The 16,587-nt window shown below is 38.0% G+C and overlaps 1 protein-coding gene and 1 pseudogene across 2 annotated transcripts; both read left to right on the top strand.

Annotated features, from left to right (window-relative positions):
- The first annotated feature begins 117 nt into the window (after nucleotides 1-117).
- LOC310923432 (beta-sarcoglycan-like) lies at nucleotides 118-4,574 on the top strand (annotated as a pseudogene). Its single transcript has 6 exons — nucleotides 118-150; nucleotides 1,377-1,586; nucleotides 2,367-2,552; nucleotides 2,654-2,816; nucleotides 3,329-3,460; nucleotides 4,300-4,574. The product of its transcript is annotated as a beta-sarcoglycan-like (transcript).
- Nucleotides 4,575-7,362: 2,788 nt separating this feature from the next.
- LOC310923408 (uncharacterized protein) lies at nucleotides 7,363-15,965 on the top strand. The gene is made up of 5 exons (XM_083885425.1): nucleotides 7,363-8,036; nucleotides 10,352-10,521; nucleotides 11,049-11,376; nucleotides 12,449-13,126; nucleotides 13,170-15,965. The coding sequence occupies exons 1-5, from the start codon at nucleotides 7,541-7,543 to the stop codon at nucleotides 14,942-14,944; spliced, it is 3,447 nt and encodes a 1,148-aa protein (XP_083741551.1). The 5' UTR covers nucleotides 7,363-7,540; the 3' UTR covers nucleotides 14,945-15,965.
- The last annotated feature ends 622 nt before the right edge of the window (nucleotides 15,966-16,587 follow it).

Here is a 16,587-nt window from a genome sequence, read left to right as displayed (position 1 = left end):
GAGGAGCGGGTACGGCCCGCGGCCGCCAGGTGACGCTGCCGGGTAACGGCAGCGGGCGCGGGGACCCGCCGCGCGGAGCGGCACCAGGGGGCGCCCGCGGGCCCCGCGCGGCGGCGGCGGGGCAAGATGGCGGCGGCCGGCCCCGAGCAGGTCCGTACGCGGCGGGACACGGGCACGGGAGGGCGGCGGCGCCGTCCCCGCCGGGGTCAGGGGGGACCGGGCCCGCGGTGAGCGGGCGGGACCCGCTCGGCTGGGGAGGGGAGAGGCGGCCCGAGGCTGCTGTCCGGGCGGGGCGGGGCGGGGCGGCCCGCAGCGGCGCCGTGCTGCCCGAGGCGTGGGTGTGCCACAGACGGCAATGGTGCGTGCCCGGCACTGCACTGAGGCGCAGGGTTCTGGCCGGGGCGGGAGGCGGCGGGTGCCCCGGGGCCTGCAGGTCGTGTGTGCTCTGCAGGGCCACACGGGGCCCGAACATCTCCATAAACTTGTCAGGTCAAGCACCTTTCTCAGTACTATCTCTTAGCTCTTCAGCAGCAGAAGAAAACACGGTGTTGCTACTTCAGCGTAGACGTGCAAGTGCAGTCACTTAAGTGTAGCTTTAGGATTCAAGTGAACAAACTTAATTCCGTCCAAAAGATCAAGCTTCTTCTTTGAACATGTGAATCCCTAAATAACAAACCGTTCCGTTTTGGACAGCTACAAAAATACATTAAAGATTTATTTTCACTACGAATATGTACAAGAGTTTCCTCTATTAATTTGTTACATTGAGAGGAAATCCCTTACAATGTCATAACTTCAGATTATTACACGAAAGCCACTCCGGCCAAGTTCCCCATGCCAGGTGTGAAGCCTCACAGTATCTTTCTCGATGCTGCATGCAAGCAACAGGAGTTGAATGCAAACTCTGTACTGTCAAACTAATTTAAAAACTGTATCCACCATGCTCTTCTTGAATAGTCACTGAGAGTCTACCACATATGAGCACGGAGGGAACTAAAATCCTGTGTACTGGCAGATGACGTGCAGGATTATGTCCTGTATCATCTCTGAGAGGTAAAAACTTGATGAATTTCTTGGTAGCTGGTTTTAGGTTTTTAACTGTAACAATATAATTAATAATTCCCATCTGCCATGATAAATATTAAAGTCATATATTGTCTGAAAGTATCTGGATTTTAAATTTAGTCATTATGTTAGCAGAGGTTGCTGTGGTTCTAAGTGTGTATTCTGACAGCAGGGTGGCAGACGGAAAAATTATTCTCAACATAATATCCAGTATATTCCACTAGTCAGTTTACATTGTTTGCATACATATGTGTGTGTCATTGTAGCTAATTTACGTGCCTTTTGAAGCTAACCCATGCCCTGTGTTACAGCAAAGCTCTAACGGCCCGGTGAAGAAGTCTATGCGAGAGAAGGCTGTGGAACGCAGGAACGTTAATAAGGAGCACAACAGCAACTTCAAAGCAGGATACATTCCAATTGATGAAGACCGTCTCCATAGGACAGGGTTACGTGGCAGGAAAGGCAACTTGGCCATATGTGTGATTGTTGTTCTTTTTATTTTGGCCGTCATCAATCTGATTGTGAGTATAATAGCTATAGCGTAAGTAACATTAGGTCGTGTTTCATTCTGACAGTTCACTAAAAAAATAAAACTTCCAGGATGGCCAAGGACTTATAATGTACTGAAGGAGATTCCCACTTTTCTCCTTTCTTTTTAGTTCTTTTGTAGTCTGAGCAAGATTAGATGCAAGAATGGTGTAAATTCAGGCATGGTTATTTCGGTTATCATGGTCACCCCATGAGAAGTGTTACTAGTACATATGAATTCAGGATATATGGCATATAAAATATGGTTATATTTTACATTACAGAGCTGTATGTGAACATTTAGAATTAACTAGGTACTGCACTTTAAAACTTCATTGTTCTAGTAACCACATTTTTATTGCTTGGTCAATGAGAAATAATAAATTATTTTTTGTAATTGCACATCCGAGGATGCATTCTTGCAGTTCAACGTTAAGTATATACCAAGCTGAACTGTTCAGGAAATCTGTTTAGTCAGTGGTTACCCTTAAACAAAAGAAAGATGTAACTGTGGATGCAATTTAACATTTTATATATATAGAAATAATTTTAGCTACTGTTTCTAATAAGTCTAAAAATAATTTTAAATGCTTTTCATAATTAAATGTGTTATGATGTTTTCAATAGGAACAGACTACAGTAAACTCATACTTAAACCTCACTTAAACATTGACATTAATAATTGTTCAAATAAAACATCTAATTAATACAATAATTGTGGTAGGAAGATCCGAACAATCAACATGATGATTGAAAATGTGTTTCTCTTTCAGATTACCCTGGTTATCTGGGCAGTGGTAAGAATTGGTCCCAATGGTTGTGACAGTATGGAATTCCATGAGAGTGGCTTACTGCGGTTTAAGCAAGTGTCTGACATGGGTGTTATACATCCCTTATATAAAAGCACTGTAGGAGGGAGACGGAATGAAGACTTGGTGATCACTGGGAATAATCAGCCTGTAAGTTATAACATGAATTGAAAGTTTGTGAGCAACACTAGAGAATTACACTCACATTGCTAATTTGAAACATCATTAAGTTCATGACTTTGTTTCTGAAGATTGTATTTCAGCAAGGAACAACCAAGCTTAGCGTGGAAAAAGACAAAACTTCTATTACCAGCGATATTGGCATGGAATTTGTTGAGCCACGAACAAACCCATGAATTTCATCTGCCAAATGGAGTTAAAATATTGAATGTACAAAAGGCCTCTACAGAGAGGGTATGTCTCTTATCTTTTGTAAGTAATAAGAATACAGCCCATTGTTTGTTTGTGTAAAAGTAGAGTTGGGTTAGTGGTTTTATAGAGGGTTGAGTGTGCCTTTGGAAACACTGAGCAATCGTGTTGCAGAAAAACCACTCACAACTATGAATACACAGGAGGAACAGGTTAAGTGAAAATGAGGGGTAAATTTACATCATCTGTCTTAACAGGAAGCCTGTATTTGGTACAAGTGTTAGCTGTGTATCTCATAAAATTGTCATATAAATTTGGTTTTTTTTATACAAGAAAAATTAATTTCACATACCTTCCAAAATTCACTGATCTTGTTTTGAAACTGAACGTGGGAAATAACAAATATGCAGAAGCTAATGGCAGAAGGGCAAAAAGTACATTCAAGGTTTTTATTACATTGCACAGCACTACTCTTAAGGTAATTAAAGTTACTCAGACAAATGCAAGTAGCACATTTTCATTAAGGTGTAATACAGCTTTTTTGGTTATGTTCTTAGATTACCAGCAATGCAACCAGCGATCTAAACATAAAGGTTGATGGTCGTGCCATTGTCCGGGGAAATGAAGGTGTTTTCATCACAGGCAAGACAATTGAGTTTCGAATGGGTGGAAACATGGAACTTAAAGCAGTAAGTATTTCAAATTAAAGCAATTCTTCTAACAGCTTAGTTTCAAATCTAGGCTGATAGTAAACTGATGTAGCTTTATGTCATTTCAAATTTTATAAAATTACTCATGCACAGAAGTCATTTGGATTTAAATAGATGGTTTATTACTTTGCAGTTAAGTAGTGGTTGAATAGTTCCAGGTAATATTGATTTACCGCTATTAAGACACCAAAAACCTACAATGCAGTTAAAGCTAATATATTGGCCTCTGTACTGGCATGAATACCAAAGGAAGTTAATCTCCTCTGAAAGCTTAACCAGGGATGGCAATGTTTGCCAGAAGAGCAGAGCATATAGTTTGGAGCATTCTGTGCTGCTGCTCTAAGATTCACTGGCATTTCTTTAAGATTTTTGGAGATTAAGATGGTAGTATATATAGAACGATGGAAAAAAAGGATAAAAATAAAGGTATATGCACTTTCAAATGTGAATGAATTTCATGCATGAATTCAAACACTGTTTCCTGTTTCATGTCCATATTTTATATTTACTGCATTTGCTAATAAGAATGTAAAGTGGAAAGTCACCCTACTGCTGTCTTTCTCAATATCGATACACCACTGAAATAGCAAAGTACATTGCTGTATATAGTCAAGAAATCCACAGGCATTGCTGTAATTGTTATTAAAAAATTAAACATTTGCATACATACCTTTTTTTTTACTGTTGATTCTACAGCCATCCTAGACGTGTTATTTATCCATTAAACCAGCTTGTCCTTCTCAAAAACAATATGCCTTATTTACATTAGAAGTTGTAATTCTACAACTTCTTTTTTTTTTTTCCTGTCTCCTTACTAGGAAAACAGCATCATCCTGAACGGAACTGTGATGGTCAGCCCGTCACGACTGCCAAGTTCTTCTCACGGGGAACAGTTCAATAACGGCAACTGGCTGCGCTTCAAGCTGTGCATGTGTGCGGACGGGACGCTGTTCAAGGTTCAGGTGACAGGGCACAACATGGGCTGCCAGACCTCTGTCAACCCCTGTGGAGCCACGCACTGAAAGAAACTGCTGCAGGGACAGGTCTCCTCCGTGTTTACACATATTTGTATGAAGTAATTGCATGCCTTCAAGGGTTTCTTCTTTTGCAGCAGTTTATGCTAACATTTCTTACACTGTATTTTTAAGGAAAGGCTGTTACAGTCAGCAGTATTAGGCCATCATCCTGTTAGCTGCAGTACTGCCACTGAATCTATAAGCTTTCAGTGTACGTGCATACTGAAGTACCTTCTCGAATTGGGATCAGTAGAATATATGTAAAAGAACATGATCTTGGCAACACCTCTACTGCCTACAGTAGTCTCTTGAGGAGGTTTTTGTCCTGTCTCAAGACCTTGAAGACTGCTGAGAATATAACCACAGTCTGAAGTACTTCAACACGAATGTCAACTTTTTGTTGAAAATAGATTCTCCTAGGATGGCTGAAGTGGCAGACTTTTCTCTGCTTTCTTGTTGATACATTGATTTACCCCAAACTTAGGTGGTTTACCAGATGTGTACTGAGGGGTAATGCCAGATTCACTTAAAAATATCACATGATTTCTGCCATGTATTCTCATGTTATTAAAAAAACTGTGCTATCATAAATAATATTTGCAAAGTAATACTGAGTATGGAAATGTAACTTGAATTTTGAAGTAGTCTTGCAGTTATTGAAGTGTTGCTTGAACTTCCATTCTGTCTGTGCAGTTAATGCATTCTGCAGTTGTTTAATTTATGTGAAATACTTACAAAATGTGTTTATATTAGAAGTACGTTTTTAAAGATGTACTTACAACTTGCTTACTACCCAAAAATAGTGTTTTCCGAGGTGCTCTAATGTGAACAGTGTCTGAGTCCATTACTCGATAGGTAATAATCTAAGCTTAACTGTTGCAGCAGTGTCTGAGGTCAGTTCTCTCCTTCCCCATAATTTTCAGTACTGATGCATTACTGAAACATCGGAATTAAATTCTGAAGTTAAACTGCAGTTTTGTAATTCTAAACGTGGTGGGAGGACATCAGACTATGTGTATCAGAATTTGTCAACAGTGAAACTATGGTGAACTGGGGCCTGCTGCAGCCTTCCAGTGGCATTTGCAGCAGTGATGTGTTTTGAGCTAAAAATAAACCAGCTATTTATAAGATTCTTTCTTTCCCCACCCCATGTATTTCTTCAGTTTAAAATAGCTTGGTTTAGCAGTAGCGTCAAGTAATCTTAATATTGGAGGTCTCAAAAAACTGTTTGTAACAGCTTTTTGACAAGATTTTTGATAAGCACACCCTTCATTACCTTCAAGTTGCATGAGTTTTGCACATTAACTTCAGAACTGATTATTTGTTACATGAAGGTAAACCATCTACCCTTGTTTTACAGTGCTTAAAGTACGTAGGATTCCATAAAATACAAATCAGCTCCTGCTGTAACAAGAAATTCAACTCTAAGGCCCCAATTTCTGAACTTCATGGAAGGCAGTAAACGCTCATGCAGAACGTGTATGGGTGGAAGTGGTTGCTGGAGGGATATTCATAAGTCAGGCATTACAGCACATGGGGGAGGTCAGAGGAGTTGTATTTCTCTCACTGCTCAAAGGCAGATTTTGATGCTCAGTAGTTGTTGGGGGTTTGGGGCTGGTCAGCAGTGGAGCCGTTCTGACAAAATCAGAATAAGCAGAATATAATGTAGCAAAAACCACTGAGTTCTCACACTAAAGATTACGGGGAAGTACTAACATTTTGCATACTGTCTTTATGGACCTCAGACTTTTATCAGAGATAATAGTTACTAAACACTTTAACACACATTTTGCTGCTTTACACCCATCTTTGCTGCTAAGCGGTAACTCAATTTCTGTTACAGTTAAAAGGAGGAAATAAACTAACATTTTTCAAATTGTCACTCATGCTAATGGCAGCTTGTCACTTTCTGTATACAAATGGAAACACAAAATATAAAGAGCAGTATCCTCAAAGCTGACATACATCTTGAAAATGCCTTGGTCAACTAGATTACACACGTATTAAAGCTCTTCTCTGATTAATACTGACATGTCTATATGCTAGTATTGGATTCCCATAATTATCAAGAGTTCTTTTTAAAATACTGTGTGCAATGTACAGCTGAAAGATTTTGTCACAAAGGTACTCTTAAATCATGATCTGCAGAATTTTTTTTCAAGTGTGGATTTTTTTTGTCAAAATGTAGCAAAACCAGTCATAAAAATACCAAATGAAATAAATTATCAAATTTGCTAGCCACTATGTAATGTTAATATATTTTACATTTATATTACGCAGTTTGATAAACGTTGGCACCACACATGCCTTCTGTTGAGCATTTATTTATCTTCTAACTGCCTAAGGTACATTTTTCTGTATGTATTAAAAGCATAGAGTAGAACACTGTTTATTTCAGTCCCACAGATGCACTTAAGATTTTTTGTGTATAAAGTGCATTCTACATGCCTGTGTAAAATGCTATACTGGGTACGCTGAAACAACTTGCATGTGAAGAGTTCTCACCATCTCTAAGTGTGGTGGTTGTTCCAATGGGTGAAAGGCTGTAGAATTTCAAACGTTTGTTTTGAAATAATACAATAAATTTTACAATGCAGCTGCTGTTCAGAAGTGTTTATTTTAAGAATATGAAGAATGTGTAAGAACCTGGAAGTATAAAAATTGTTCCACACCCCTTTGTCATAGATTGTATGTGGTGGACTTTGCTTAGTGTAATTGTGTGCAGTACCTGAAGCAGAGTTCAAAAGTTTCCACTGTTGTTAGATCTCAAGCTCCCAAGAAGCTGTGTTTCTCGACAAAAGGCTGGAAAAGAAAAAAAGGTTCTAATTGTTTTTTGGGATAGATGGAGGGAGGGGGAGGTTACCAGTTTATTAATGTACTTTTTGAAAATAAGACTCCATTCTATTTAATGCAGAATGTTGGTAATGCTGTGGTTATTTGGTGTTGATTTTTTAAAATGTTTTTTTAAATGTCAAACTACATTTACTTTCTGTTCTTGTTGTGCTGAATTTAACCATAATTCTACATTTTAGATTTAGATACTATGGATAACCTTCACTTGCATGTCATAGCTGTGGTCCTTTACTTTAATCTTCCTGGATCAGTGGGAACCAAGTCACAGCGTATTCTTCCTGCTACACATCACCGTTCAGAGTGCCACTGGGATGGGCAGTTCTTACTGAATTGCTCTTTTACCAGAATATCTACTATTCCAGAAGATACATCAAAAACAGCAGTAACAGCTGATTTGAGTTACAGTAATATTAGAACTTTTGTGTGCTCTGATGGAAGAAATGAAGAGTGGATGCTAAAACACCTGAACCTCAGTAACAACCTGCTTTCCGAACTCACTTTAACTACTTGTACAAATTTACCCATTTTAGAAACTCTAAACCTCAATGGTAATGCCATCCACACCCTCACACTGGATATGCCTACACCTGCACACGGGTCTAAAAAGTACAGCATTGTTGATCGTCTCCTGCCTGCTTTGAAAGTACTGTCAGTTGAAAGAAATAATCTTAATACAGTTCCAAGAGGTAAGCATTTCAAAAATCTTTAAGGACTTGACTCCCAAGGGGTAGGTTGGTTTTGGATATAATTTCTATACCTTACTGAATCTAGAGTGTGACTTTCCCAATTTATTATGCTTAAGGTGAGGGAAAGTTTCACTGGCAAATATAGAGGTAGAAGTAAATCAGTTGTTTGTTTACTTTATTAGGTTTTTTAATAGTCTTAGCAACTGTACTGTGTTAATAGTAGTCAAATATAACTGGAGCAGTATTCTTGCTTGTTGTATAGAAAGGAGAATAAGGATCTTTGGAAAAACATCAGCCTCCACATTCCAGTTGTGAACCTTAAAGGTCAAAAAAATTACAGACTATGAATTTCATACTAGCCTTCAGAAGGAAATCAACACTATTAAATAAAACTTCCTGCAGTTTCAGTATTTCAGAGACAGGAAAATATATTTTGTTCATTCCAAACAATTTTGCTCAGTACCTTTAATACTCAATCACAGTGACACCTTGGTGTAACAGGAGAGGGCTGTAAGGTTTCAAGAGATTTTGAGAAAGGCTTTGCTGGTCACTGAACTATGCTGGGAGCTTAACCTTTATGCAGGGATGATTCATAGTGGCCAAATTATTTAAATGAAGCAGAAGCTACCAGATGAACAATGCTGTCCTATACAATATGTTGAATTTATTGATGTCTGATAACACCATCAGATTCATTAGAGTTTGAAAATACAGGACAAGTGATGACAAAAATACCACTTACCCCACAAAGTCACGCAAAGATGATAATGTATTTTCCCCTACACAGGGTCATAAAAGTTCTGTTCTCCTTTTATGCTGTTAAATAATTCTCTGGCACAAAGAAAACCCATATCACTTAATGATTTTGTAGTGTTTGTACAGACAAGGTATCTATATAGACAGTATAAAAACCTTACATTATAAAATACATTGATGAAGATTTGATTTGGTTTTATAGATAAATATGACTGCCCATTAAAAGATGCCTTAGAAGGTCAGTCAGATGAATCCTCTTCTATAAGAGACTCAAATTTTTTAAGTTCACATTGCTGTGCATGGTACCACCATACTTTAAGTTATACTTTAATCCTATATTCATTTAAATACATGTTCAAAACATTCTTCTTGTCCAGAATACTTCACTAAAATTCTGAGGTTTAAGCTCTGGAAAGAAAACACAAACAGCAGTTCTACAGCAGAGGTTTCCCACAGAGAAACCCTTCTCCCAGCTCCCCAGGAGTGAGGCTGCTGCCATACCAGTGTATATTTTTGGCACAAGCTTAAATTCAGGGAAGTAGCCACAGTACAATTCCTCACACAGGTGCAGTGATGAATTTATGAACTTACAGAACTTCTGTATGCCTTTCCTATCACCCACCTCTAGTTTTATACCAGGAATGAATCATTCCCTCTGCTTTTCACAATAAACCCGAAGATCAATTACTCTGCAAACAGAGCTGCTGGCTGAGAAAAGCTAGTTCTGGTAAACAAGGTGACACCAAGGGCAAAATTGTTAAGAAGTAGCAGCTTCTCAACAATGCCCAAAAATCACTTCAGCGTGACACTGTGGTGCTGAACACTCATCATCAGTGGGAATGCTGAGTGTTCAAACGTCTGCCTCTCCCTTGGGCCTTGCAGGCTGGAGCTTCAGGGCTGCCTTCGCAGCACCTCAAAAAAATGAGGTGTCTCCAGCTATCAAGTGTTCTGATGTAACGTGGATGTTATTGTAACTAGGATACACTGAAGATTATACTGCCATGCTTCATAATTCACAGGCAGACGGGCACAAGCAACAACATGGTTTTGTTTTCATTTCTTTTACATCCTAAGAATATAGTTCAAATAATTCCACAGATGAAAAACTCCCATGAAACCACCCATGCAAATGGATAGGAGATACTGTATCACCTTTTTCATCTTTATCTTTTACTTACAATTAACATATTAGGAACTTGTCAACTCAATATATTTTACCCTTTTCACATTCCTTTCCTACCTCTAGTTCTCCAGAGAAGCTTGTGCAAAGTACGGAGATCAAAATAATTTTGATAGCACAAAGAAATGCTAGTGCTTTTATGAAAGTGTCAGTTTTTAAGACATTCATTAACGGAATATTTTAATGTGCTAGCTGTTGATTCTATGCAGCTTTTAGAATGGGACAACCACTGATCAGGAAAGGCATAACACAAAGGCTGCAGCTACTCATTGCAATAGTGGAATGGAAGGAATTTTGTTGCAAAGCATTTTATAAAGACACTTGATGCAGTTGGGAAAACAAGACTATAAAATGTAAAATAGGGTTTTTTTCTTCCTAGGACTAGGCCTCCTGCAGTCTTTACAAACTGTCCATATGTCATCCAATGCCATACAACATATTGACCCAAAAGATTTTCAAAACTGTTCACAGCTGAAGGACATTGACCTGCGAAACAACAAGATAACTAAAATTCATCCAGATGCCTTCAGAGATCTCAACAAATTACAGGTTGTAAAGCAATACAACTGTTAGAATATTTTATTTTAATCATTAAAGATATTATTTACCAACTATTAAGCATGATTATATGATTCTTATTATAATACTAGTGTATAAATAAAAAACTAGAGCAAATGGTGAAAATATTTTTTTATATTTGCTTTTTACATGTAGGAAAACACATGCTAAAATGTACAAGATACAACCATAAATTCACAATTTCTCTATGCCACAAACCAATCTATAACTGCCTTAAACACATACATGTCCCCTTCTACCTCCATCCCTTCCATGGCAAGAGCCCTGCAGCTCCCTATTCACACAAAGGTAAGTCTACAATGGGAGAATTCTAAACACCACAATTTAAACTTTTCATCTGCATTAAAAAGCTTAGATCAACATTATTGAAATCCTAAGCAGATGTATTGTTCATAGAACTACAGAAGTGCTTGTACACTAAAACACTGTTGTAAGATGTTGGAATAAGGATTCCATTGTGAGCCTTATCAAATTAATTCTGAATTATTTCCAAATAGGTTTTGGATCTCCGTGGAAATGCTCTGACAATCCCTCTACCACAGATACTACTCAGTTTGAACTTTTTTCAACTTGAAGTGTATTTGTCAAAGAATGCCTGGATATTTAACTGCAGGCTAAATGCTTTTAAACATTTATTTCATTTTGTCTTTGACTCCACAAGGAAAAAATGGAGCCTTTCATACAATAAGTCTGCCAACAACTCCCAGAAACCTCTGCTGTATCTTTCAAGTTTCCATTTAAACTGCAGGGACAAAGTTTTGGTCAAAAGGGCCACAGTCCCAAAAGGGACATCAGTGCTGACCTGTAACTTGGACAACATAAGAGGTATGTATATCAGGCACTCCATCCAAATGCTGCTAAAATCCAAATGAATGCAGAATAGTCAAATAAATCTGGTTTTTAAAAGTATGTTTCTAAAGACACTGTTTAAAAATTACTAAGTAACAGTTTAACATGCAAAAATATTTCATAAGAAAGTAGTATTCTGCTTAGAATATTTTAAAGTTAGGTTTACTGACTCTTGATCTCCTTCCTTACATCAAAGGAGGAAGTGATGCCAATTAATATACAAGTAAGTTTCAGTAAGTAATGCATTGCAAACGTATTGGTTCATTTTGGACTGAACAAAGGGCCAAATAATGGGATGGCACTTCTGAAGCATGTAGAAAACCAAGAAGGATGCAACAGTTTTCAGTGTTCAGCTAGAGCAAAATAAAATGAAAGTTTATTTGCAGAGAAAAAAGATTTCTATTTCTTCTAAAAACATACAGCTACCGTAGCACACACTTCGCTTACATTTAAAATTAATAGAGATCATTGAGGGTATAAGTAACAAAACCTATAGAGCCAAGATTTACCACACAGATTGAAAACTAAGACCAAACTTAGACCAGAAGGTGTATTTGTCACGAGCCATAAGGCAAAATGGTTTAACTTTAAAGGGCTAATAGCACTTGGAGGTGGTAAGGCTTTCCCCTGGGAATACTTCATCCCCAAAAGAAAATATCAGAAATGCCACCTGCTTTGTCTGCTTACAAAAAGAGTCACAAAAACCTGGATAAACATCAGCACACTGGACTGCAGCAAAACTTAGCTGGGAACAAAAGCTGTTCCAAAGACAAAGCCAAAAATACAAATTGTAAAGTCTGCAATTAAGACCCCGTATGTAGTGTGTTTTTAGATGGCAGGCAGTGGGCACAGGCCCGCGATATGGTTTAACAGGCTTTGTACCATGTCAAATTATTCGGGATGGATAAAAGGAAAATGGGGTTTATAATAAACGGTTAAAATTATGAGAGATAGTCCAGTGTACATTCTTAAAAACATCACTGGACCCTGCAAACCAAGTACACTATGCTTTTAACAAAGACTGAGTTTGTATTTTCTTTCATTTCAGGCAATGGAATCTCTTGGTGGACACCTAAGGGCAGAATTTCAAAAAATCAGAGTCTTCCTCATATGACACTGGATAAAATGAATAATTTAGTGATACACAATGCTGAGAAAACTGCTGAAGGATTATATTTGTGTCTTTTCAATACAAGAAAAGAGAAGTATCTCATTTACAGTATAGAGGTGAACAAAGAAGTTTCAGCATTGTTGGTTAGAAAAGCCAGGGACACTAACACTGGTTTTAGGCAGAACGAAACACAGCCAAACTTTGCACTGGCTGTCTCCCTCTCTGTGGTCATTACATTTCTTTGTGCTTTTTGTCTGGGTGCTTTTGCTAGACCCTACCTGGAAAGACTTTGGAGACTCATGAGCAGGAACAAAAATTCAGGTTCAGAACAGACATATTCTAATCAGGCTTTTTCAGATGAAACCTTGAGCAGAGAGCCTTCTGCAAGCAAGCCAACAAATACACAGCATAATACATTGTTTTGTGATGAGCGTTCTTTAAGAAACACACAGATTTTTCCTACAGAAACTTCTACTGTGTATCAAAATTTTTCTGGCAATGGTGTACATTCACCAAATCCCAAAGCAGAGTACCAGAAACCAAGCAATACTGAGATCAACATGAAGAAAATACCAGTGTTTCCAAAAGTCCAAACTAGTATAGACAGTAATGAAAGTACAGATATTTATGATACTGGACTATTTTTTTTTAAGGACAGATTACCGGAACAGCAATGCACAAACACCAAACAGGAAAGTAAGAAACAACTCTGGTCTGCTGCAGTCTGAGATCACAAAAGCTACACCAAGTGCTCCAGAAAGAAAAGGTATTGTTTCACATAATGAACCCAGGCACACGAGAAAATTTAGGCAGGGAATGCAAAGCCGTGAAGAACAACTTGGTCTAAATGGCAACAAAAGTATACCTAGTGATATTGTACATTTTATTTCACCCAGTAGCTCCAGAAGAGATGCAGATATTGAGAATTTAAGCATCTATGAAATAATAGAAAACTCTCCCCTTACAAAGCATGACTGTAAAACGATATATTCAGATGAAAAAAATGCTTCAGCTGATGTATTTGGTGACAGCTCTTCAGCTGAAGGGATTCCATTCACAATGAGTGACTGTAGTTCTTTAGCAGACTTTGAACTGGAACAGCCTGATGTTAGTGACAACCTGCCAGTCTATCAGTCATCACTAGATGAAACGAATACAGACAGTGGAACTGAGAAGTTCGCAACACCGCCAGAGTCTCCAACCATTACTGCTGAACTTCAGCAGATTTGGAAAAATCAAGAAGAGAACAGTGCCTATTATTTTGAAACCACTATTAATTATGGATCAGACACCACCATGTATGAAACAGCATCCCCTCATTCTGATAAAGGCAGTGGTCACATAAGTGTGTCAGATCCAGATACAGTCAGTTCTTCAAGTCAAGAAATTCCAGATACATTTGATTATTTTACTAATGCAGAGTCAACAGCACAAAACTCTATTTCTGATTCTCTCTACTGTCAAAGTACAGATTTTGGTAACACGGTACTTAAGTTAAAACATTTTCCCACATATGACACAGAGAAAACTTCTGAAGAGGATGGACTGCAGCTGTCTCTGCTTCCCAGAGAACCACAGCATTCCCTCAGCTTCAGTCACATGGAACAGAAAGACAATGCACCAGCAGGAAGTACAGAAGACAATGCACCAGCAGGAAGTACAGATGAGGACATAGCCAGGAAGTCCCCTGAAAAGAATGATGGCGAAGCAGACATTACATTAAGAAGAAACATGAGTACATCTGAGGACAGTGGCTTTATTTTTGCTCCTATTGATACTGGCTTGAATGAAGTTGTAAAAGAACCATCACCGCTACATTCCAGCAAAGAATCATCTCTTCAATTGCTACCTGAACACACATTTGAAAAACATTTCATGTTTGTTACAAAGCAAGATGACTTGCTACCACAGGTGAAGCAGGCTTGTGCAGATAAAATGCAAGGAGGTTCTGATGAGAAAAATTCTGATGGATTCACAGAATTACAGGATACCAGCAGCTGCAGTCTGCCTGATGAAATGCAGACTTGTAATCCTACGGCAGATCTGCTTCATCTTTGTAATTCTTCAGAATTCACAACAGATGATCACTTCCAACTGGATCAGAGTGATGATGAGGATACATATTCGTTCACAATCCCACAAGGTGTCTTCAATGAAAGTACACCATACAGTTCATGTTCCTTCCCACAAAAGCCTACAGGAAATACAATCTCTGAAAGCACTGATTCCAGCAAGATGAAGGATCATACTACTTTGACAGAACTGGAGAACCATTCTGATACAACTGTAGAACACATCCAAAATTCCAGTGAAAATCTCAACCAAAGAAGTCAGACAGATTCAGGACAGGAACAGTTTTTTGTTAAGAAGAAAAGAGCATTTGATGGATTTGCTAATATTTTGCAAAGCAGAAGAACAAACTTCAATAGTTGAAACACAAAATGGTAATACTAAGCTCCCACAGTGTTTATGTCATTACAGCAGGTGCAAACATTATTTTGTTTTAAAGTGAAATTACTTCTGTTTAGAAGGGTACTCGTAAAAAACCCAATAACAGACTTTATAAAAAGCTACTCTAGAATATTAATAAAGCTGTTGCTGAATTATATTTACTTTCTCATTATTGGTAGTTGATACTAATATATCACTTCCCTTGGAATTTTCTTCAGATACTCACTCTTTTGTCCTTTTGTCTAAAATAAATGCAAATGGAAATATACATTATATACTATTGTGTTTTCTTATGGGACTCAACCTATACAGTGAAATGGTACATACTACTGTCTCCTGCTTTTTGAGACAGATTTGTGGATTGTCTCTGAATTCCCAGTGTTGCAAAGATAAATAAAGTCCAATAAGTATTCAATTACATTTCAAAAATTTCTTTTTAATCTGGCAGAAGAGAGAAAACCACCTTTCTCAAAGAAACAGAATAGAATTCAATTCTTGCAGAAACATCAGTTATAGAAATGTAGCTATAATGAGACATCACCCAAAGTTTGCAGATGTGGTGACATAGGCAGGGTAATTTAAAAAAAAAAAGACAAAGGATCCTATACCCACTTGAGAATTTTACTTAAGAGAGGAAAATCAAGAGCAGTTCAAAACTGCTATTTTAGAACATCAGTAGCCAAAAGATAGCAAATGTAAGGTAAAATTATCTCTGTATATAGCCCAAGGCCCTTTCAACAGACTCAGTACCACTGATGCAGTCCTTGAAGGGAAATGTCATCATGAAAGGGAGCAGACTCAGCTCTAGGAAAATGCAGGAAGCTGGCTACAACTCTGGGAAAACTCTCACAGAGACACAATTAACTCCTAAAACTCCAAACAAAAGGAACACATTTCAATTCCATCACAAGACGAGCAAGTCCAATGGCACACTACATCACTGAAACTACCTTTAAAGAAAAAACTAAGAACAAAGAGCCATTGCCAGCTTTCATTAAAGCTCATTATACACACTAATTCTTTGTGGTCAAAACAACTTTAAAAACGCAATGCTTGAAAAAAGCACTGACTTGGTATTTTGGTATCTATGGGTCTTCAAACACCATTAACAGTTTTCCAAGGCCTGTCACCTTTTGGCTGTTGCAGCCGCTAACATGTTAAGAAATCTAACTATACAAGTAAGGCAATTTTGTGAATCACAGGGGAAAAAAATCCACTCTAGTGCTCTATTGATATCTCATATACTGAAATGTTTTGTCATTTCCTTGTGCAACAGTCCAACAGGATTTCAAAATATATACTAGAATATTATTTTTCTCATCTTTTTCTGACCATGAGAATGCTTCAGAGGTGAGGCAGACAGTACACTACTTGTGAGAAGCTGCAGGATTTCTAAGATTCCCTTTATTCCATAAAGTTTACTTTGTCAGACAAAGTAAACTCACTCCTTTATAGTCGGATTTTAACATGTGGCAAAGTATTCATTCGTACCTGTGCCTTATCTTGCCACTGTCCTTTGCTACTCATCTCTCCATTATTACCACCACATCTTCATTCAAATCCAAACATTCCGCTGCTTCTCCTTCATATTAGTTCATTTCATTAGCAACTGCTCTTTAATACAA

The sequence above is a fragment of the Zosterops lateralis genome, assembly GCF_965231275.1.
Source record: "Zosterops lateralis genome assembly, contig: HAP1_HAP1_SCAFFOLD_52, whole genome shotgun sequence".
NCBI classification, from domain to species: Eukaryota; Metazoa; Chordata; class Aves; order Passeriformes; family Zosteropidae; genus Zosterops; species Zosterops lateralis.
Note: the sequence above shows the minus strand (reverse complement) of the source record. Positions and strands in the feature narration are given on the sequence as shown.

What these genes read in the sequence shown, in the direction of transcription:
- LOC310923408 (XM_083885425.1), top strand. Translation starts at nt 7,541, where the DNA reads ATGGATAACCTTCACTTGCATGTCATAGCTGTGGTCCTTTACTTTAAT. An exon ending in TCTTAATACAGTTCCAAGAG is followed by an intron (nt 8,037 to 10,351) that starts GTAAGCATTTCA and finishes TTTTCTTCCTAG; the next exon opens with GACTAGGCCTCCTGCAGTCT. An exon ending in TAGTATAGACAGTAATGAAA is followed by an intron (nt 13,127 to 13,169) that starts GTACAGATATTT and finishes TTTTAAGGACAG; the next exon opens with ATTACCGGAACAGCAATGCA.